This window comes from Bombus vosnesenskii, unplaced genomic scaffold (assembly GCF_011952255.1).
Source record: "Bombus vosnesenskii isolate JDL3184/JDL3185 unplaced genomic scaffold, Bvos_JDL3184-5_v1.1 scf7180000013297, whole genome shotgun sequence".
NCBI lineage: Eukaryota > Metazoa > Arthropoda > Insecta > Hymenoptera > Apidae > Bombus > Bombus vosnesenskii.
Window position 1 is genome coordinate 1,039,122 of NW_022882947.1, and position 24,739 is coordinate 1,063,860.

Here is a 24,739-nt window from a genome sequence, read left to right on the forward strand (position 1 = left end):
TGATATTTCAGCGAATTTTTGATTCTCTGACCTGTTAACTCGGAGTGCGAAAATCAAAGATTCTTTGTCTTTCAACGCCAGAACCGCCAATCCAAATTCAAAGTTTGGTCATTTTAGCGTTACTGTATTATTATGTTTCGTGAAAATTAAAACAGATCTGCATAGAGATGATTAATTTTCGTATATGTTTAATTACGCCTGAGAGAGCAAGTTAACAGGTTAAGGGCTGGTTCGTTAGAAACGAGTAGGAAGAAAGGAAGAAATTCAAGACTCAAGCAACGACTAAACTACGCTATACACTACAGGCTTCGTCTATTTATAGTTAAATATACTAAAAAAAGTACCTTCAAATCCACCATCAACTAACAAAAGAAGGAAGAATATCGTTTGAAACCTCCTACAAATGTTCTATCGCCCCTATCGTATCATGCCTTCGAACTTCCTTCCTTTCATAGGAGGAACTTTACTAAACACGGTGAATAATTTACCTCTCTTCCACAATGGTGACAATGGGGAGCGTCGAGGGCGCTGGCGGTCAAGCACTGATCCGCGCCCTCGCTGTAGAAGACGCTGTCGCTCCCTGGGCTCACGGATCTCAACGATTCCGCTGAAAGAGCCCTTAATCTAGCCTCTGGGCTCTGCGACTCAACGATCATCGCCCGTTGTCCGTTGTGTCCTGGACTGCGTTGATAACGACCCGGACTCAGCCTCGAACACATTATGTCGTCCGCTGCGCGCGATCTTCTTCGTGGAAGGCTGCCTGTTATGGCAGCGTTCTTGTCCTAAATGGAAACGATGGAAATGGGGTAGAAAGTTGTTTCACTATGCCAATATTACAGGTTGGTTTCGCGGTGTTTTCAGTTACGAGACTTGTCAAAACACGTGTGCATGGAATATTAAAACTTGCGTTTGGATTGGAGGTTTCGGTTTTAACTCTCGAGCGAGTGCTGCTCGACGTTATCTCAATTTCTGAAATTATTTTTCTATGGGATACATCTCGTAAAACTTTACGAGATATAAGGATTAGCATTTTTTAAACGTTTTATCGTGCAACTTAGGAAGGGACACGAAGGACGAAACTTCCAGTATCCAATACCCGTAGAAGGGAACTTTTTTTACAAGGATTATTTTACGTTTTATATGCGAGTTACGTACGATAATAAAGAACCAAAAGGTAACACTGTGCAGGAACTTGGATAACGTGGAAAGTGATTATATCAAAGTTCACATATAACATTCAGCACTAATTTTTTAATGCGTAAAAGAGTGAAATGTCTTACGCTAAAAATCCACTGGTAGCCAAAAGATAATTTTTAGCAGATAATTTCAACACGAATCAAACTAAGTTTATGTAAAATAAGTAGAAATAGAATTATTCTCTCTCGCAGAATTATATTCGTAGTAATGTCCTCGAAATTTCCCACTGCGCATATATGAATTTGAAAATACACATATCCGACGTAATCTAATATTTTTCACATGCAAATTAGAATTTTCCGATAGTATATTTTTCGTATTCAGTCGAGAAAAATCGGTCAACGTGACGTCTGATTGCTGCTTTAAAAATAATAGAATATGCGTCTCTCAAATTTTTTCCTTCTCTTCGACTAACGTTTCTTCAACAATGGCTTACCTCGTTGCTCCTTCTCCTAACAGAAACGTAGCCAGCGGTCTTCCTCCTGGGACTCTCCCTCGTCCTCCTGTGCCTTCCATCAGCGCTCTCGCGATGCATATGATGATGATGATGATGATGCATATGATAGTGATGACTGCAGCTAGAATCGTCCGAAGTAGGAACATGGCCGCCATCCTCAGCTTGTTCCACGCGCCAATCCTCCTTCTGAGGGCTCCTGGTAATCTGTTGTTGCTGCGACTGCTGCACCTGAACCGTTTGCTGCACAGTTTCGCGCTTTCTGTTGTTCTTGTGTGGACTTCTGGCGCTCGTTGATTTTCCTCTCGGCCTATGACGATGACTCGGCGTCGGGCTAACGTCGACGTTGTCTCCGTACAATTCTGCGCTGCGTTCAATGCCCGATGAGCTTGCAAGGAAGTCGAGGGTGAAGGTTTTCCTTCGTCTGCGACGCTCTTCTTCGGTCCAGCCGCGTAAATCTGGCGGAGACTCGGCGTAGCCACCGGAAGAGGAGCGGTGACCTTCCTGGAAGCGAGTGGTAATGAAAGGAGCGTAATCGATGTTGTAATCCCTAATTGGGTATCTTAGATGAATGGTAATTATTGATCTTACCAGCGACTTATTCGTTTAACCATTGAAGCAAGCAATGTGACGTACGAAACGTGTAAAATATAACGGAGCAACGTATGGATTCGATTATTTGTAACCAAATAGGAAGAAAGAAATTCAGTGCGTAAAATATGTTCGAACGATCGATTACGTTATCACCAGGTACGGAACCAAGACCGTGTAAAATCGAAATGGTATACGATACGATCCCAGCTGAGATTCGCATTTAATCTTCCAGAGATCGTACCTTAACTGGAGCGAGACTAATTCGACGCCATTAACGAAGTTCGGAATTACTAAATCCTTGACGACTCTCTAATACTCCCTTCGACAAAAGGAAATAGCAAAAATTCTCATTACTTACATAGAATTTATAAGACGCCCCTGTATCTAGTTATTTTAGGCAAGAATATCCAGGAATATCAGGTTTTCTCTTGTAGAACTATCACGTTCTCCGGTCGGACGAGAATAAAAATTTGCGAGTCGTAAGGCGAGACACGATCGACAGATCGATAGGAATTAGCTTGATTATGTTCTTACGTCACGATCCAGTTCCGTCTCCGAGGTGTGTCCGCTCGGCGGTGCCGTCTGCTGCTCGAGTTCCTGACCTGGATCTGTCATCGCATCTTTCAGGTCGTAACTGCCCGAACTACTGCTGCTCGTGGACCTAGCTGGTGACGGGGGTACCTCCAATCCGAATGGACTTTCCGTCTCCTCCAATATCGGTGGTGGGCTGCATGGCTCTTCAACGACGGCCTGACGCGACACACCACGGAATTTCAATTTCGCATTCCGCGGTACTTAATACCTCGTCCTACGATTTCTTCGCTAGGTACCTACTCAAACACTTATTTCGTAGATAAAAACAAAAAAAAAAAAAAAAAAGAAAATTATACGAATTCGAATTTCCCTAACGAGCTTCTGGCCATTGAAACGAATGTTCTATTTCCATGTAGAAATGCAAACAACGCAGATGGATATAAATGCAAAGAAATTAATACAAAAGTTGTGGAGAGATTGTCGAAAACTGACTGTTCTCGGTGCAATCAAATCGGGCATGGAAATAGCAGCAATAAGTCGTGACAGCGATTGAGAAGAAATAGGGTACGAAGCAGACTTCCGGCTAGTCGTCTGTTCAACTTCTTCTCGAACTTCTCAACAAAAGGTCGTCGAGAGAAAGAATGGCGAAGCTTACCTCGCTGCGGGCTAGGCTATAAATCGAGCTGGCGCTCTCGAAAGAGCTTCCTTCCGCGGCAGTGGCTGTCGCCGAGGCCGAGGCCGCGGCGCTCGATGTTTGCGGGGGCTTCGACCAGGAACTGGTCGTTGCGGAAGTGCCTGTAGTGGTCCCAGTCTCGGTGGAGGTGTTGGCAGTGACATAGTCCTCGGTGGTCGAGGTTTCGGACAGGTCTGTGTTGGTTCGACCGCCCGAGTCCGTTCTGGTGAGGCTCAGGCCGAATTCGCTCGACGATTGCGATTGTGGCTGCGACAACGGCGGACCGGGACTCGGACGACGGAATCCGCTTCTCGGTCTGCCGTTCAACGGCAACGTCACGGATGATTCGACGCTGAGAAGTAATTGCCTTTAAAAATCGCTTCAAATTTTACACGAGGTGTCTCTAGCACGGGCCGACGTTCGATGGGTGAAGAGATCGAACGATGAGGTGCTGCGGGTGATCTCGTGCTTTTACTTGGCGCCGGGATAGAATGCTCTTTGTGGCTTGTTTCGATGTTTTGTATTATAGTTGAAACGAAAATTATGCCTTTGATTTCTATGAAATTCAATGATTCGAAATACGTTGAAAAATAAGATCTACGATACGTTACCTTGGTGTCAAGGGTTGAATAGGTGTCGTCGGTTCCAGGCGTATCCTCGGACTCGATGGACGTGACTCCATCGTCTCTTCGATATCCAACGCTTCGGTATCCATCGAGGAACGTTGCTGGTGCTGGAGAAGCAGAAGGTGCCTTCTCCTCGAGGACGGTGTCAAAAGAGCCAACGAGTCAGCCTGCAGAACCGTCGCCTGTGACTCGTTCCAAATTCCGTCGCTGTGGTCCCTCGTGACGTCGTTCGTTAACGAATCGCTCGATGCGAACGGAGATGTGAGCATGCCGGTGATACTAGTTCCAGGGCCGAAGAGTAGCGGGCAAAAGCTGCTTTGACGTAGTGGCCGTGTCGGCGACACGTAGTCCTTGGGACTCTGTATAGTCCTTCGTGGCGCTGCAATTTTAAGCGTAATCAAGTGTCAATCGTGAGTGCAAGAAGATACAAGTTTCGATTGAAAATGTTACTTAGTCCGAGTTTATTAACGTAAAGTGTGTAATAAATTTTCATTACTTCGATCGTTTTAAAATTCATCGAATACGACCATTTAATAAGATTTCGAAGAAATCGGGTCTGAATATTTTAAGAAGAAATAAAATCGATCAAAGGCACTGTTGCATCAGGATTTGTATCCTTTATTTGCTGCACGATTTGTTCTGCCAGCCAACTCGCTGACCCATACTTTCATCTTAAACCCGATATTCCAACTGGCTACCTCTCACACTGCAAATTGCTTGAAAAATTCGACGGCTTTCGAACGTAGGTACGTAAAACTCATAGCTTGAAATTGGTCGAAGGTAACACGAGTGTAAAGGCAGAAAGAGCGACTTAATTTTTGGAAAATCTCCCCAAACAACGAACAGACGAAGAGAATAAACTACGCAGGAGTAGGTAGATATGGGGTTGAAGTCGATCTATCCGTACATCTGATCAAAAATTTGCATTTTCGCATTCCTGATCCTTCGCACATTTTTATAAGTCAGTCTATTACGCTCGGTCTATTACGATATTGTTCTGGTTCGTTCCTTTCATACAGATTTTACTTCAACAGTCATAGAATTTTCAAAATATGTTACATAATTCAAAGAATTTTCGTTTGCAAACGTCACACGGTGCAATTTCTTCGAAACTCCTCGCGAGTGCATACATAATAAAAACATAGATCACATTTCGTACCTGATACTGCAGTCGGCGAAGTGGGAGACGTGGGAAGCGACCTCGGTAGCATAAAATCATCCGACGCCAAGCCTTGCACGCCATCCTCCAATGACACGCTTCTCTTACGGAACAGCCCTCGCCGGATAAGATTTTCATGAAATTCCTAAAATAATATGCGTCGTACATTTGTACGTGCGATGTACATATCGAGAAAGAACATCGCGGTGACGCTACGTGAAGTGGTTTTTCCACTGAACCCCGACATTCCCATCTTTTTATTCTTTTCCACTATTCCGACTCTGGCAAACAGGAGAAAAATACAAGTTCGTTCGACGACTATCGATTTCTAGTCTCTTCGAGTTTCCAAGCTTTAAAGTCTTTGAGTAAGGTCGATGATGGGAGCCTGAGTAGCCCTCCGGCGTCCAAACTGGGAAATTTGCTAGAATTTTTGACGTCAGGATGATCGAAACTGTCGAGGACCGAATAAATATGATATTTTTCAAGAGCTTTACATGCCGCGTTGACAGAAAGTGTTTCGTTATTTTTTGAAGGAAATTGAAGCGTTTTTTTTTTTTTTTTTAATATGTAGATATTTTTGGAAAAATTAATACCGATCTTCGTTAAGACGAATATCATCGGTGTCACGCGCGATAACGTATACTCAATCGTAAGACTGTGGGTGTTAAAATGGACAAGATCGTCGAGAAGTAATCGAGATCTTGCTATTATTTCTAAGGAGGCGATCAGACTTTTTATCTTCGCTTTAAAAAGTCGCTGTATATGTTCGAATGGGAAAAAAGTTACCGTTTCGTTCAATTAAAATAACTTTTCTCCGGGCTTGTTGAACCGTGATCGATTAGAATTCAAGCACCTTGCACAAAGCAGCGAATTCTTAAAGAACTTTTAATTAGTTCTACGATCTTTCAACGAAGGAAAAAGATACATTCAGTGGAAATATTACGAAAATTTACCCTTAGAAATATAACCGAGGATTAAAGAGTGTTACGTGAAGTTAGCGAGTAAAATATTCCTCGAGAAGAAGTACGTTTACCTCGATAGCAAAGAACAAAAACGACAGTCTCGTTTCATAGACTGCAATTGCAGTTGGATAAATTTTAAGAGCTTCGGTTTAGTTTTAGATAATCGGCAAAGTTTTTTTAATGGTTTCGAAAATTTACGCCCGACCGACGTTTGTTGATAGAAAAAAAAGGGAACTAATTAATTAGGATAACAAAGGAACAACGATCTCAATTTTCTAATAAAAAGCTTTTTTAATAAAGTGGATCAAGGGTGGCTAAAAAAAAAAAAAAAATCGAGAAGCAAATGAATTATTCAAACGAAGAGGTAGAGCCGAGTAGACGATCATTATCCAGGCGAAAATTTTTTTTAAATTCAAGCAATTAAGGCGGAGAAAAGTTTCGAAAGTGCTTAAATTCAGGATGCACTGCACACGTTATTAACTTTAAAGTTCGATTTAGCTCCGAGGAAAGGGATCAGAAAAATTCAAGCTTTCGGTATTGAAATTTAGTTGGACTTGGAGTTCGTCGAACTTTTCGCCTCCTCGTTGACTTCGCTAATGTCTTCCTATCGAGAATCGAATATTTGTCCTCTTGACTCGAGTTTCAGTATCCTGCTTCGAAATTAGACGTGGGTAATATAAAATTACAATTTTTACGTTTGGAGGACTAATTTTTGAAACAAAAATAGCCCGAGCAAATTGATAGTAGGATAATGTGGTATTACGCGTCGGTTTCAAGGAGGAAAGGGTCATGCGAAAAATTCGATAAATAGAGAGATTGGAAGATTTCGACGTAGCAGGAATAGAAATTGCACTGGCTCGGAGATTCAAAATGCTTCTGTAGCAGTTATCTCGGTGTTCCATACTGCGTTGTGCTTCCATGCAACGGTAGACGAAAGAATATTGAAAGAATTGCGTTCGATACGTGATCGTTGATAACAATTCTTTAACGTGGCTCTATCCAGCTTTCTCAAACTACTATCGGAGACATTGCATTTCGATAGCGATAGTACTTGGAATACCGTGCGACGTAAATTTATCTGCATGAGAAGCAAAACCATATTTATTTCAACCGAGACCATCGGGAATTCCGTGCATTACGACTTAATGTCAACCGAATATAAGAAATAGAAGAATCGAAAGGATACTTACCTCTTCGGGATGATCCTCTTGGGGCGAAGCGACCCTGAGCAGGGACAGATCCTCGGGCGTCGAGGAGAATTGGACGGTTGCTCTGACGGTCCTGCCCCACGAGTCCTGATGATTCCTCCTGCACGTATGAGGGTAACTTGGCTCGCCGGCTTCGCCGATCAGCTCGCGTCTCTCCACGCGAATTTCACCGTCTGAAAGAGTCTTCTGTAAGGGCAGGAACCTTCGTGTCGTCTGGGACATACGATTGAGAAGGGCGCGAGCGTCCGGCGAGACAGGCGCCGGCTTAAAGTCTATTAGGATCTCCTGGTCGTCCAAATCGACGGATCTTCGATGACTCAAGGACTGTAAAACGAAAGAGAGAACATGACATTTTACCAAGAGAGTGATTAACGTGGATTCTATTCGGTCGTCCTGGAACTTTTTTTTTTTTTTATCAAACTCGAGCCAGTAAAACGTTCATAAACGTATTGTCAGCCTTATGACGCACGACACGTCGAAAATAATTAGATCGTGTACCTTCTTCCGGCGAGTCTGTCCATGCCAGTATATTAATTAAAATCATATCGTCAAAGAGCGACGAAACACGAAATAACGAACAAACTGGAGGACGCGCACGCATTGGTGGTGAAACGGTTCGAAACGTATAATGTCATAAAACGATGAAACATCGATCAATAAGTTAATATCCGTAACGACGTTGTGTGTTCTTTAATTACACTCCACTGACAAGCTTTCGCTCTTTCACAACGTTTATTTTATTAATCAGACGGTAATTCGATCACACTACCATTATAATTCATTATAATCTACTATAAATAGCGTTAAAATTTGATCCTTGTCCGACCTTCTGATTAATATAGCGTAAACGCCTGTCCACAGAAACTATTCGGATGATTTATGCGGGAAAAGCCTCGAAAATAAATTAGTTAATCCCGTGCTACTTTATCCAACGCGTTAATTGCAATTTTTATTCGTTCGCATGCGTGAACGGGATGGCCCGTTAATCAGCGATTTTTATCCGAATAGCAAATTGAAAAAAATTGCAGTGCAAATTAAACGTTACGCAAAATTTGGTCCAACTACGAAGGCAATGATTGCATAGACGTTAAACATTTATCTTGTATATGTTGCACGAAAATTCCACATGAAAAATGGAAAATTTGTACAGAATCAAATTTTACTATGATAATCGTAAAATAACGTAAAACTCTATCGAAGTACGTGATTATACGTTTTGCTGTGGCACGTTGTGGGATACATAATTCTCTCGTAATTGAAGAATTTATGGTGCACACGCACACTGCAGGTTCTCGTGCATAAATTCGTCATTGATTGCAGTCGATAAATCGTTGATAGTTAGATATAATTTCGTTGAATTCGCAACGAAGGATGTATAATAACGTGTGGCAAAATTGCTAACGTTATTTTATTAATTGTTTTTATTCGCTTGCAGTTTCCATGTTATTCTCGAATATTACGATAAAATCGAACGGGTTTCTCTCTTTTTCAATCGTCACGGCTTTCGAACGGCTCGGGTAACTTTAGTGTAGCCTCGCACGCGAATCCTATACGATTTACACTGTTCGAAATGTGAGCTTAAACTCGGTGAAAAAGCTGGATACACGTAAATCGGTATACTCGAGGATGGTCGGGTTACGTAGGAGACCGGCCGGAAAACCGAATCGTTGGCCGCCTAATCGATATCTAGTCTCGCTACTATCACAGCGGTGAGATTTCATACGTGAAATTGAATCGGATGGAACGTCGCCGAGAGAGACGTTTGATGCTACACAGAAGCAAGCAGGATCGGCGAATAATTCGGCAGATTTTCGAACCGGTTGCTTAACCACCGTTCGAAATTGGAATCTGTAATATCTTCGCTCTCTCTGAATCGAGAGTGGCGTCAAGTAGTACCCTACAGCGATTCGAGCATCACGAGCCGAGGCCGAGTCCTTTCAACCGATTCTGCTGCTCTCCAAGTAGCAGAATCAATGCGATTCGAGTCGAATAGCGCACACAGAGTGTACCAGCAATATTCCAACGCGAATCTAGTCAACAGCTGCCTGTATGATTGCTTCGCTATCAAAGGAATTTCCTGTCGGGCACTTTGCCTGTCGAGCATCGATCAATCCACGAGGACAAGTGGCGCAACACAGGACGAAAGTCGTTGCTCGAGAAAAATTCAATTTGCCACAGAGGCGGATCGAGGATCCCGTGTCCTCTTTGTCGTGGTTATATCTGTAAAGAAAAGATCGTAGGACGCCTTGCGAGTGTACTTTTCCCGGGCTGTTGGTTTAGACGTCACGTTTAAGGGAAAGTTTTCCTTTTTTTCTATGTAACTCGAAGCGATTTTCAAGCAAACTTCTCATGTATTTTGATACGTCGAGAAAAGCGTCCGCTAGCTTTTATAAAGACGCGCGAAGAAAATATCTAAACGAGTTATTTTTATCGTCGAAGTTAGGAAATACGTATTGCGAAAATAAAATGCTTCGAATGTTGCGATGATTATCTCTCGAAGTACCATTTTTTTTTCTTCTCTCTTTTCTCGTCTCTCTTGCTACATCAATTAACTTTTACGAGACATCGCACGAGCTTATAAAAGCTTCGTATCTCTTCCGTTAAATCGCGAGTTCTGTTTAAAAAACCGTACCGTGGCACGACCTAATATTTCGCACGTTATTCGTTTGTGAAATATTCACGAGGCAGGCTGCAAAGAGCTGCGCAAAGTACCGTAACGCAGTAAGTGCAACCATAAAAAAGATCTTTGAAAGAAAATAGTTACTTGTAAACGAACATGGAGTATAGCTTGTAATGCGTTTAATCTAAGAATTGTAGAGAAATATCAGATCGTTATCCGAGTTTAAAACGCAACGCTATAAATCAGATTGCAAAGTTCTGCGAGCAAAGTTTCGACTAACGAACAAAGAAATAGTCGAGAGAAATTAAGTTATACAGTAGGCGGAGGAAATAACCAGGACGATCGAGTTATACAGTACATCCTGCGTTACAAGTCCGCGTCACATCTGTTTCTCGCCGAAGCTTAGGACACATTGTGCTGACGCGCTGCGAGCATTTAACTAGTTTATCGAATCATGATGACCTATCCAATCAATAGAATTCAAAGCGGGATTAACCGTGACACCGATTAATCGCCAAAATTTCACGTTACTAATTTTTGAAAATTTCCAAAAAACAATACCTCGACTAACTCTTTTACCAGTTTTTCATTTAGGTCCCTGCAAAAAAAGGAAAAATGAAATTACACTGAAAAATATTCCAGAATTAACAAAGAACAAAGAGAATGTATAACCGTGACGACAAACAAAGTGACAAGCGGAAATAATACAACGAATTGCATCAATAGAAAGAACAATTTGAAGGGTGATAATTATATTTTAGTCGATAGCGATATTTCACTCAATTTTTCTTTTTTTTTTTTTATCGCGATCAATGTCTGTCGTATATCGCGGACAAATTCGATGTACTTAAGGCACCCTTTAACGTTCCACATTTTTCCACGACCCTTTAAATCCTCTTTCTCCCTTCCGCCTCGAGAATTACCAGAATTCACGTATGACGAAATCTCCTGTGGGATTCGCCGGTTTAAAAGACCAAGCAAATTCCATGGTAACCATTAAAACTTATAATGTATCGGGCTGTCACTCCATTTCTCATTTAGAAGAAGGTCGATATTAGATTCACGGTTCGATACACGTACTAAATTATCAAGTTAAAACTAATAATTCATTTCGCGAATGAATAATTTCCATTTCCTGACTATAATTATACTACTATTAAATTCTGCGGTGCGTTGGTTAAGCTACGTGATAAATAAATAATTTGTGCGATGAATAATACAAATAATAATGAACAGTTAAACCTAGTTATATCTAATATTTCTCTAGTTCTACTCGTGTTACGTGAATTATAAACTTGTTCTCTATTTAAAATTTTCAAATTGGCCTCAAAGACAACATGAAAATCATCGTGATATTCTTGAAAGTCCGCAAGCGTATAAATATAGAAGCAATAAAAATTTATCGTCGAAGGTACATAGTAAAAATTCTCCTTAGAAATCTCTGCAGTTGATGTGCAGTAATAAACGCAAATGAGTTGACGTGTACGTCAACGTTCGTATGCCATTCGTAAAGTGGCTGACCACGAGTGTATCGCCCTCTTCGAACATTCCCACTCTCAAAGTTTATTTATTAAAATCAGGAGTACCTTGGTTACAAATTCTAGCGAATCGTTTAAAGTCGGGAACTGCAGTTTGGACACTGCTCGCTTTTATGAAGTTGTGATACAGGAAAAGAAAATTTGTAGATTCCTTTATGAGATTGGATAGAAAAGTAGTTAATTTTCCTAGAACTGATAACGTAAGTCTTAGGTTTAGAGTCGATCGAGCAACGAACCCTTATATTTCACAAATTCAATTGCATCGTTGTGACTACAATAGGATCTCTATTATTCCACGTCTATTATCCAAATGTGCTACTATTCGAATCTTCCATTATCCGAATGCTGCATTATTCCAACTGCATATTTCCTTCACTGCTATGATATGAAATTACTATTGCGCGCTTCTCCCTAAAGAGAAACGTATCGTATTAGCTGTTGATACAAAACGAGGGACAAAGCTAGAGTAGAGAGCGAGTTTCGGCTCTTAACTTACTTATTTGCAATTAATCGCGTCGTGAATTATAAAAATTTAAGATTGACGTTGTACTTTCTGAAACACTATCAGGCCGTGAAGATACAGAATATGGTAAGCTACAAGTGACAAAACTCGCATTTGGAATGGATAATGGCATTACCATCGCTTGTTTTTCCGCTCACCGTTTACAAATGTTGGACAAAATTTTATTTACCTATTAGATAATAAATTACAAATTAAAATAGTATTTCAATTGCTAATAAGAATTAAATTTCTTATTTAAATTAAACTCGTCTAAACGACGCCAGAAATATTATTGAATAATCATCGCCAAACATTGCCGCTTACCGTTTTATATAGATAATCTTTGTATCTTCGCGGCTTTAAACTATCTTTTTCCGTTCTCAAAATTCAATCTGAACAATTTCTCAAACGAAACCACATCGCAACAACGTTGCCAAAGACTCACATGGCTCATGATAGGTTCGGAGATATCCCCGTTGGTCAATGGCTCTTCTCCGAGTCCCTGAGGGGGTGGCGTATCGACGAGAAAGGGTGACCTCGGCGGTTCCTCGCTCTGCGTTCTGTGAAGAGGCTCGTGGTGCTCCGTTTCATCCTTTCCGTTTGCACCAGCCTGACCTCCGCCCAACGGTGTACCCAGTTGACCAGCCTCCGAGTAGCTCTTTGTCAGCTTCCTACCGTTGAACAGACCGTTCGTTTGCGCCCCTTGCGAGACCATCTTCACCCGGTGTATCGTCCTGGGGCTGAGGGTAACGGGGACTCGACCCCGGAACACGGCTGGAATTTCCGTCTGGGTCGCCTGGGTTTTCATCGTACCGCGCTTCGGTGGCTTCTCTGAAGCGAAATTCAAACTTAAGGTCATTTGTATTATCCGCACAGACACGTATATAGATATACACAGTGAAAGGTCGATTATCCGACGTGATGTAGTCCGGACCTCTCTCGGATAATACGGAAATCGTACGATCAAATCATAGAAAACATTTTCATGGTATAATATTCCGCAATATTCTATCGTATTTAGATTTAATTCGTCATGCGATCGATTGAAACTTTGATTAACTGCTTTTTTAACACCTCGTTACTTACACTTTCGTAGTCTTCGTATTAAAAATTGGGAAAAGATAAAGCTATGGTAAAGTTCAAAGCACGGATAATTCAGATAATGCGGAACGTTGGTTAAACAGGACTCGAAAAAACGAGACTGCACAGTACTTAAATGAGAAAACATTTTCATTCGATATTACATGCTTTTACGAATTGCCTTCTCTTGATTGACTGATCGAATGCCGATGTATATGTAACATGGATACTAGCGTCTGTGTCGGAATAATGCTACTGTGAGCAGCGATACCGAAGCGTTCCATGTCGGGTACGATGAATATAAATCAACCTTAAATCGGCGAAATCGAAGGCTAACGAGTGCTCCAGTCCACGGAAAAGACGGTTCGGTCTTGACGGTCTGTGGAGGAGCGAAGGGAGAAAGAAAAGTGGAAGAGGGTGGAAGGAATAACGAGAAGCAAGGGACGTGAACGGGAGGTGGTAGACGCGACAGAAAGAAAGGTGGCGTTGCTGGAAAAGAGCTTTGGCACAGAAGGTAAATTTCTTTAGCTCCGTTCGACTTTGCTGCTACTACGTTTTTGTCAGCCCGAAGAGAGACTGGTCTGGAGATGTTGTTCGAAAGATATGGTCTGCTTGTTGTTTCAGATGTGGTTTGGGGAATTGTAAATGTTTTTGGTAGAGTTTAGTTTCAATGCACCTTTGTTATGGAGGACGAGAAACTCGTGCTACATCCGAAATAGGTGTAATAATTCATCTATTAAGCGTAGAAGAGGATTACGTGCTTTCGATAATTATGTCTATTACTTATTTCGTTATTTTAAATTCGAGCATAAAATGCAAGAAGCGATATCATTTAATTAATTGGAATGGGAGATCGTATAGTGGCGGATATTAACGAGAAGTTGAATGGAAATCACAAAATTATTTTGCCAGTAACACGTAACGGAATTTTCATGGAATATTTCATTTTCCATGTTTATTAAATGTTCAAACATTATTTAATTAAACTAGACGATTTTTTAATCGGTCGGTGGAGAATAAATAGAGATAATCGAGCAAAAATACCCTGCGTATTTTTAATATCGTCCTTTTTTCCTTCGAGAGTCAGTAAGTAAATTAACATAATATAAGGACACTGGGTCGCGTCGTTCAGATTACAAATCAAGCAATTTCAACGTGCTTCGCGTATCTCGTTCCCAGACGTAACATATTCTTGCGAAAGTCGTCACGCGGAGACGAATAAGAAACGGATATCCTTCGTCGTGGAAATTACCCTAGTAATATAATTTACATGAACGCTGTAATTGGACGTTCATTAGGAATTAATCGAGGAAGCGAAATTAACGCTTTCACCTATCTTGGCTCCGTGTAGCTCACGAATCGAATCTAATGTCAATGCGACGAGACTACTCGAAGCCGTTATCATTTCCTACGAGAGTTCAATATCGAGTCTCATTCGACCGACTATATTGGCAATTTGTTGGCTAATATTGGACTAACAGCCGGATCGAGGGCAACAAGTTAATACCTCATAAGAGTTTCAAGGTCCTCCAGTTTACCCTGTTATTCGAATATTTTGATTGAGGATAAGGGATTGATTGCGAAGTAGGTTTGGCTATTATCGCAACAAAATATTTTCAAAACGGTTGCCTAATTTATCCGGTTAAATGTTATATTAAAATAATTATAAACTGTTTCATTTGAATAAATAAATGATTTTTTTCTTAATTATTCTACCATCGAACTATCAACTTTTACTATTTAATTATCAAATAATTTAAATCTCTATCGTTAAATAACTAAGAATTTGCTTGTTTAATCTTGATCCAAATTTCGCACGATCTCTCTTATGCGTATGTTCCGAAGTAGATATTTATTACGGATATCAAATCTTAGAAATTTTATCGGAACATCTTCACGGTAATATCGAATAAAGCTTCCCCTTCAAAAATTCAATTCCCGATCATTAGAGTACACGATGGAAATATATAACAGTCGGCTGAGAAATAAACTCAATCTATTTCCCGTAATACAGGCTAAAATATGGATGATCGCCTATTTGTAGATACCCCGTTCACGTCCATCTTTTTTTATTCGTCGTTTTATAGGAGAAAAATTGAATTTACGGTATTCTCTCGTACCTCTCGTAGTTCCGATCATGTCCTCAACATGCAGTATGTGTGTAACTATATTGCATTACTGTAGGAAAGAGAGCAACACCTCCCTGTTAACTTCTTCCATCGCAGAATTTCCATATCGTTTTACGATTTTTTGTTCCGAGAGGATAAAAACGTAGCATTGTCTCTTCGTTGTTAATGACGATGTATGCGAAATATTATTTTTCTCTCCGCGACATTATTACGTAGAGAATATAATTTTACGACACCTATTTTCCACGGCTTTCACTGCTTTATATCGCAGTTCGTGCTAGAACAATAGAACTATTTCACTTTGATAAGCTGTTTCTTAATCACGAATGATTGGTGAAGTGTCATCAAGGTGTCCGACTTTCTCAAGATTTCCGTTCCAACACGAGAATTTCCGTTCGTTCGAGAACAAAACTTGTGCTCACGTTATCGTACATTGGGTTTCTCATAATCATTAATAAACGAAAGGCAAGCTCCTCCATTCTTAAAAACCTTTACAATATTGAAGACTCAAAGTTCTACGTGTCAGTTTTATTCTGAATTATGGCGAAGCCAGAGAATAAACGAGAAGAAGAGTTTCGTGCTGCTACTTGCGAAACGGAGAAGCGATATAGAATGAAATTTCATCGTTTAATTAATTTCATAATTAATTTAGATTCAAAATTAACGAATGATGGGAAAATATATATATGTATATAAAGCTTCAACACGAGTTAATAACGTTATTCAATAACAGAAAATTAGTTTGTTAAACTATCCTTGTGCATTTATGCTAGCACGCTACGCAATACATCAATATTTTCATAAAGTGCATTTATTAGCAATGAAATAATAGACATATATTGTCTCGTACATGGACATATTAACTAAATATTACATTTTACTGGGAATTGGACACTTTAGTTGTACTCAAATATGATATTAATATCGGTAATAATATATAAATATGCGTATAATATAATAAGTATCGAATATAAAATGGAGATTTTTGATCCAGATGCAGAGGCGTTAATTAATAATTAAATTTCATATCAAAGAGAAGGAGGAAGAGCTTTATTAAACTCTTCCTCGAAAATTTCAGCTACGGACAACTATTATTATTAATTCTGCTTCCTTAATTATACGAGTTCTAAATTTCATAGAACTTTTCGCTCGATGGTCCAGATGCGCTTGATTTCAGGGTAGAAAGATTTCAAACAAGCCGCATCCTATGGAAACGTTTTCTCTAAAGGGTGCTATTGTTCCAATCTACAGCCTTAGCTTTAAGTTACATCGTAGTGCCTATTTCGTTACATGGGGTAAACGTGTATGTGCTTCTGAAGGACCATCAAGCTTGCACAGTTCGCGAGAAAAGCGAGATGCGAGTAAGCCGTAAAAAAGTATGAAAGCGTGAAAATTGACCTCCAAGGTGCTGTGCCGAGACTTGTAAAAAGTACGAGAATTTTCAATGAGACATTTTTATAGCACCGAATGCTACGTATTATACGATAAATCATCTTTTATACCATCCCATGACAAGCCACTCGATCCTAGTTTTGGTTTATTTCAATCACAATTACCAAACGCTCGAATTATTTCAATTAAAAGTTCGAAATGGAATAAACGAAAGTTTATAACGAGTGTTTGGGCATGGAAGCGCTCTTCCGAAAATTTCAACTACCATCAAATTTTCCAATCTAAAATTGTTCTATCGCATAAAAAATAGCGCATCCTGATCTTGTACTATTGGACAAATTATATTACTTTGATTAATTAACTTTACGTACGGTAAATACGCGCATAGCGAGTTACGTTACGCGCAATTACTGCAGGCCACAGCGTTAATTGCTGTATTTGCACGAGGGAAAAGGGACTCACCAAGGACGATAACTCGGGTCTCGTTGGCGGCATACGGGTGCATCAAGGGTAAGGCCGAAGGAAGCATTGCGTTCTGTATCGTTGGCTGCGAATCTATAAGGCGTTCCTGGTTTTGCGGCCTCGGAGGGCTTCTGCTCCTTGGAACGTCAAACGACGTAAGAGTGTGCGATCTCGCGAAACTCACGTGCTTCGTTTTTGGTACTTGCGTGGTGGGTGGCGGGGGTGCTGGGGGCAATACAGGTCGAGGACCCTCCAATTTCGTCGATTCTTCGTCCTCTGGAAGCCATGTGTACCTATAACGGAGAACAGTTTCAGAAGTTCGCTTCTCTAACGAAATAAAATTATTCGCGTATTATAAATATTCCCATATTTTTGTATCGTCTCTTTTCTTCCTTTTTTTGTTTTTTTTTTTTTTTTTTTTTTTTGATAATTGTTCCGATTCCGAATATTCAAAAGTTTCATATTCGTAAAAGCGCGCGTTGTTTATTTATTGCCCGAATCTACGTAAAACCGCATTCACGTAGAAATTTTATTCACATTATTGCAAATGTATACTACGATGTATACGATTCTCGTCTACAATCGAACGGATTGTTCGATTCATTTGAATAAAATGATAGGATACATAAAAGAATACAGAAAATCAGAAATTTCGTAATTAAACGATAAAGGGAAGAGCGAAATGTATCCGATTATTCGAAATGACAGAAAAGTATATTACGTAATAGTTTGGTTAGTGTATAGAACGCTGTTGCAATGGAACACAGAAATACCATTCGAGGTTTGCATTGTAATAACGAAACCGAATTTACGTCGGGGTGTGAGCAAAGTAAAGCGCGAGTCCGTGATAAAACGAACGAATCCATAACCAAAACATAATCAGATTAGTTTCGTGTTATTTGTTCGCGATCTTTACAAAGAGTCGTCGTCAAACACAACGCGATATTTTTTCCCAATTATACGAATTAGGGGGATGCCTCGTCTTGTAACAAAACTAAAAGCAGCAGCAAATGACATTACACACGCGCGTACGATGATCCAACAGGTGTCGCGGAAGAACGTTTCATAATCGCGAGACAAAGGATGGGGCGCTAACGATCTAAAGAAAGCACGTCGCGCTTTTTCCACCGGATGACATTAGGATAAAAGCACGCCGTTAGCACGGGCAGAACTTCCTTGCCGTGGATACAAGGCTTAATTAACCGGTTAGTCGATAGACATTTATTTCTGCCCGGGGACATCAAGCTTTTTATTTAACACGCGAGGGAGAACGCCATGCCACGGAGATATTGCCACGCACGCTGGTTACATTCTCATTTCCATTGTGTCGGCCAGAAGCCGATCCTCGCGTGTGACAGGTATTATCTTGGGGGAAAAGTGGGTGACGCCAACGTTGCTTCTGCGACACTGCAACAACGACCTAAATAAATTGCATTTAGACTGCAGCATGATGATCTCAAGGATGCGTGGTAATCTTGCTCCGCTCTTCTTTTCGCTCGGATTTTAATAAAATAAATCTCGTTTCCACTTATTCCCTGTTCTTCTGAGAACCGTGTAATTTTATCTGACATGTTATATATCGCTTTCACGGTGTCGAGTGATATTCAAATTTACTGGCAACTTTCTTCGATACGCTGTCACAGTATTTCAACGCTATCTATCATTTGTTGCGAACCAAAGGTATTTGCGAGCACGCTTCGTGTATCGAAGTTGGAGGATTTTAAGTCCAGCGATCGAGTTGTCAATCAAAATGAGATGGAGCACCATCGTGCACGAGCCATACACGATCCACGATTTCGAGTGGCACGCGTTCTAACGATAGCTCCAATTATCGAAGAAAAAACAGGCGTGCACTTTCTGCGAATGCTAACTATAACGCGTCGATACGTTTCCCTGCCATTAAGTTCCGTAATAATTTCTAAAATCGATCGGAGTCACGTGTCCACATTTATTTCCGCTTATCTTCGCATCGACGCGTAACTAAAGTCTAAATACGGTAGCGTGTACATCAGGGAACATAATTTTTCATCGATCGGTGACGGCCTTGAAGCAACGCCGGCGAAGGCTGCTCTCTGTACGCGGCAGCAATCAGAAATAAACCAAACCCCTTGAACACGCCATCAAACCGGTAATCACTTGCCTTTCCCTTGCAACAATAACCTCGTTGGTAACGAGGTTTCGTGAAAGTGTCGCGTTAGAAGGCTCGTTACGAACTTCCAAACATCTTCTTAAGATTCTATCGGAGTCTCCGTGTATTTTATGCGCAGATTCCGAGTGGTTAATTTCTCTCGGTGCCACTTTCGAATATTTACGCCGACGAATCACGGCACCGTGAACGATAAGATATTTCATCGGTGTGGTAAACCTCTTTTACGCCCTGAGAATATCATCGATGTTAAATTTCGTCGTACGACTCGATATCAACGAGTTACGACACGACGGACACGTTCTTTCTCCTCCTCTTGCTTTTGTCGGAATTTATCACAAGTACACGAGTAGATGCTCCGAAGATTTTGTACGAACAACGGTTTACGATTGCCACGCAAGAGATATCTATTTTTTTATATTTTTATTTATATTTTCCTGGTTTGCATTCCGGATGGCTCGTGTCGGATTTCGTTCTTTTTATAAAATGTCCAGCGCAAATGAAAATTAACGAAGGTATTCCGACAAAAAGCGATACAGATAAACCGAAGCGTGTAACTTGCATTTAGACATCGTTTCGTTATCGAATCAGAGATGTATCAAGATCGATATTCGCGATAATTCAAGCTCTGACGCGCATAGTGCTTACGAGAATCGAAAAACATGTAAGTGACAAATTCATTATTCTTGTAAAACACGATTATGCTAAAATCTCTCCAGATCTCATTTTCCACCGGTTCTTGATTTTCAATTTTCTTCTGTTCGACACCATCGTCTCATCCGTATAAAACGTAATATGAACGACATCGTACCACGATGTATCTCAGCCGTAATATCGCGCGAACCGAAATTGCATCCTGAAATATCTCGTCCGCGAATATCAAATGTTTAGAAACTCACCTTTTTGGATCGGGGACGGTGCAGAAGGACCTGGGTCTGCGCCGGAAGTAGGAACTCTCGATCCAGTCGGCCTCGTCCTCGAAATCGTAACGAGACAAACCCCTCGAGTAGGTCGGATAAGGTTGACGGTACATAATCTGCAGGGATCGTCGGGGGTAAGGGGCGTCGCAGAGGTTCTCATCGCTGGGCACGCTTCTCACGCAGGCGGAGAGAATCGAGGTCCTCGCGGAGGCGCAAGGTGACGGGCCCCTGGTCGACAGGCATCCGAAGAACCCACCACCCGATTTCTCCACCGCGTCCAATTGCCGGCTGGTTATGCAATACTGCTCTTTAATGTCCTCGCGTGAATAAAGCGGGGTCGCCCTGCGATCCCAGTCGATGCTGATGCTGCCAGCAGGCGCCCCGAAACCACCGTGTAGATCCACCTGGGTCGAGACGTCCACCTGTCACCCACACAACGTTCGCTCTGATTAGTGGAAAATCGATGGAGGATACCGGCTTCGATTCAAAGTGTCGGACCACGATTCGAACTAAGGTTAATTCGATACTGTAGCGCTAGTTTAACGCGTTTGACGCTGTCGACGCATATGGTGCGTCTGTTCAATTACAATGGCTACAAAGAGTATTTGCACGTGGCCTTATTTTTCAACGAAACGTTCCTTTGTCGAATCGTACGTTTCACGATAAACGTAACGTTACGTAAATATGTACTCTTTATAGTCGCTGTATTTAAATATCGATCCTTACGTACTCGTCCACGCGTTTATATTTTTTTGGTAGATAAGAAACTAGCCATCGACGAGTAAAATAGCTACATCTTGCGACTGTCGTAGACGAACGTTAAAGGATTAGCGGTCGTGCTGCATATCTCTACGTAGGATGCCGACGCGAACGTGATATCCTTCGAATAACAAGCTTCGATAAAAGCAATTTCAAGAAGTGATCGAAAAAGAACACAAACAAAAAAACGTTAAACGTCCCTCTTTCCATTTCATTGGGATCCGATTTCAGTCATTAAAACAGAGATCAATTAACAACTGACAATATCGATATTCAACTGACACCTCGGCAGTATTGCTCGTCCAGATTTATGAGCCCCATTTACGCCATCGCGAATTGCGAATCCTGTTAATTTGTCAAATCGATAAAACATCCCAGTTAACCACCAATTACGGTTCTTCTCTTCGTGTAAAAAGAGAGATATTTTTTTGGCAGGAGAAATTTCGTTTCTCATTCGGAATGCGTTCTACCTGTTTGCGCTTCTCATCTCTCGATGAAATTCACGATATCGCGTCGAGCTTCCGGAAGCCTGCACATGCCGATATTCGATAGATCACCGATACTCGTCAATTTATAATTGGCTTCGCAAAATTCCGCCTTGCAGTTGCGTCGTGATTTTATTTCAATTCGAATCGACAGCGTTGCAAATAACATAGAGATTGATTTCTACATGAAAGTTTGTTTGCCGCTCTATATCGTACGTCGATTTCATTTTGATTTCCTTAAATCAAACTGTATGCTCTGTATGGCCGCTGGTGCTTTCAGTGTTGCACTCGTAGGTTTCACGCTCTTACGCCTTTACCGTACGCCGATATCTTTTTTCACGTTCTAACGTCATTATCGAATTCCAAGCTAATCGCTATCATCCCACGTATCTCGAGCGAGCGCCGATACTCGTTAATTTTTAATCGTTCTCGTGGAAAATGGAAAGGAGCAAAAACGGAAAAGAAGAGGAGAACGTTCTTCTATTGCGCGCGTTAACGCGTCTGTCCCGATTCGTCTCATCTGAGCGTTCTATCGATTTTCCGGATAGATCGATACCATGCGTGGAACAGAAACTGTAACGCTATTAGCGTCACATGGAATATTGATACAGAGAGCGTACGACTTAAAAGGACCGAGCGCGTGTTTCAAACGACCGATGCGTCGACGTACCAGTGGCCATTCGAATAGGACATTTATATCGTTAGCGTGTCGACCCGAACGCACCATGTAACCTCACTCACTCTCTCTCTCTCTCTCTCGATCTCTCTGTATTTTCAACGGCTGATTAAATTGCGAAACGGGCACGATGCGGGTCGGCTAATAGAGTACCTACACCACTGCAAACGTTGAAGGTGGCCCGAGTGAAACTCGGTATGGAAATTGTATGGAAAAGTTTGATAAAAGAGTTATAGAGATTTTGCATAGTTCTCATTCCGTTGTTTTATCTTATTATTGTATTATTGCTATATTATTTTACCTCGAACTTTCTATTTCACGCCAATATCCTTTGAAATTTAAACCGATCGTACTTTACGTACTACTTTGAGAAACATTCTACGTAATAAAAATACCTATTCTTCGACATTTTCTTGTTTCTGTGTATAAGCAAATGTATTTGCAAAATGTTTCAAGCATAATTTTACCAAGTACAAAGATTGAAACAAATACGGTGTTGGAAACTCGTTCAGAACGTAGCCAATACCTCCGAAGCTTGCGTTTAATAATACAAAACGCGAAGCGATCTAAACTGCGCTGAAAGAGTTGCTAGCTCGAAGCTTACCCGTAACTCAGTGAAATGACGGGAGAAAAAGTAATAACGGTTAGGAAAGTTTAAACAAGTAGACGGTTGCTATCGTTCCTTTTACGAATTTATTATTTTAATAAAAATACGAGAAGAATTAGCCGCGACTTAAGCTAATTATAGCAGCAAATTATAAACACAAAAATTGAAGTCTCGTGTTCACCGATATTACGAATATCTAAAAACGTAGCGAGTTTAAAGTTAAATAAAATAAATTGCAGATACAATTATACGAGTAAAATTAGCTCTACTTTTGTTTTAAAACAAACACCCTGTATATCGTAAATCAGTAACACACACGTAACATTTTACCTTTAACGAACTTCACGGGAAGCCGAGCGTCGTGCAAACTTACAAACCAACCAATTCTCCATCACTAAAGATCAATTTCCCATACCATTGGCCAGATTCCGCAAGATTAACGCAAATTGCAAACACGGAACGAGATTAACAGTAGCGTTTACCAGGGACCGATTGATCAAAGGTTAACAAGTTGATTGCCACTCGAACGACGAAATTCGATGCAATGGATTCCATTTTGCTCGAACGTTGCCACGCTAAACGGCCGGGACAAAATCACCAAACAGAAATAGCGAGCGTTGGCGTACCACGAAAATGGCTACGTAGGGCGATAAAATGGATTTTCTCAGCGGTTTTCCAGTATCCGCTTATGGTCGATCGAAGGAAATTCGCTTCGCCGCGAGCGTCTTCAAAGTCTCTTTGTTCAAATGTCACAAAGGTCCCATTATTGCGGGCCGAAAGAACGTTGCTTATCACGTTCAATGTCGGTGCATGTACGAACACGGCTACACACAGGATACCTCGGGGCAGATGGTCATTTTATTAGGTCGTTTTGTAAGTTTCGTCATCTTTGTTTTGATACTAAATTGTAAAGAAGAATTATAAGCTCGATATTCTTTCTCGTTTTCTATCGCACACCTTTCATTTAGAAAATATTTTTTTTTTTTGTAACCCAACTTAAGAAATCTTCGCGATTTTACTTTGATCGGATAGATCTTAGACAAAATTCTTCCGAACTTCGACAATCGATCTTTGACATTTTCTCACGTCTAAACTTCGCGTATAAATTGAACTGGCATTTTCCAAATTTCTTTAATTTGCAACTAGCAACGATTCGCGCTCATCGAATGGCATTAGGATTGTTTGAGAGTTCGGAAGGTTGCGGGGGAATAGGGCAGTTCGGAAAGTGCATTTAAGAAGCTCGGGATGAGAATGCGCGAAAAAAGAGCGAATGAGAAACGGGAGAAGGCAGAAGTGGAGAAACCGAGGAGGACGGTGACCGATAAGAAACTTCTATATCGAATGAAGAAGTTAGAGTTTCTGGAAACAATAAAATTTTGAGCAAAGTTTATGAAAATTAAGGAATCGCAAGGGAGAGGCGAATCGACAAGTTTTATGTTATAACGTGGATACAAATTTTTGTAAAGTCGAATGGTAACCGATAAGAGTCCAAAAGTACATTCAATGCATTTCGAGATAAAACGGTTTTTCAGCTACGCTGTTCTATAAGATTCAAGCGTCTAACGCGTTTCTTGCGTTTAACATTAAGTCGCCTCTCTACGAAATATCTACAACTTGTATATACTAAAATGATGTACAGCGTCCGTAGAACGATACTTTACCGTTGACTCAACTTTGACCAAAACTCCCGGTTCCCGCATTCCCCGGTTCCCCAGCAAACGTAAATTTAGAACGTTTTGTTGTAAGAAACACGACATTATGCAGCTCGTATGTACCGAACATTCCGTGCAAGAAAGGGTACAAAAGCGACGACAGTAAGGCAAGAGAAATTACGCAAGTCTAATGCCATCTGTTGTCGATTTCCGATAGGGCAACTGATCATAATGAGCTAAATACGACAGCAGACTGTTTTGCATTTACGAACTTTGCACGTATTAACTGGTTGGTACTAATAATGGCGAACAAATTTTCGAAAAAAGAAATTATCGAGGCAAGGTGGCATTTGTACTTGGGATA

At 40.9% G+C, this 24,739-nt stretch overlaps 1 protein-coding gene across 3 annotated transcripts in view; it reads right to left on the reverse strand.

Moving 5' to 3' along the window:
- The window catches only part of LOC117233615, a 58,004-nt gene that overhangs the window by 24,185 nt on the left and 9,080 nt on the right, over nucleotides 1-24,739 (reverse strand). The window contains exons 2-12 of one of the 3 annotated variants that reach the window (XM_033494092.1): nucleotides 20,176-20,618; nucleotides 17,131-17,423; nucleotides 12,513-12,898; nucleotides 7,390-7,731; nucleotides 5,238-5,382; nucleotides 4,064-4,457; nucleotides 3,435-3,804; nucleotides 2,780-2,995; nucleotides 1,634-2,155; nucleotides 1,281-1,292; nucleotides 489-782 (exon numbers count right to left, since the gene is read on the reverse strand). In XM_033494092.1, the coding sequence (XP_033349983.1) occupies nucleotides 489-782; nucleotides 1,281-1,292; nucleotides 1,634-2,155; nucleotides 2,780-2,995; nucleotides 3,435-3,804; nucleotides 4,064-4,457; nucleotides 5,238-5,382; nucleotides 7,390-7,731; nucleotides 12,513-12,898; nucleotides 17,131-17,423; nucleotides 20,176-20,618 (3,417 nt within the window). Of the gene's footprint in view, nucleotides 1-488; nucleotides 783-1,280; nucleotides 1,293-1,633; nucleotides 2,156-2,779; nucleotides 2,996-3,434; nucleotides 3,820-4,063; nucleotides 4,458-5,237; nucleotides 5,383-7,389; nucleotides 7,732-12,512; nucleotides 12,899-17,130; nucleotides 17,424-20,175; nucleotides 20,619-24,739 lie in introns of all 3 variants that reach the window. The other 2 variants (XM_033494090.1, XM_033494091.1) reach the window with 2 other exon arrangements.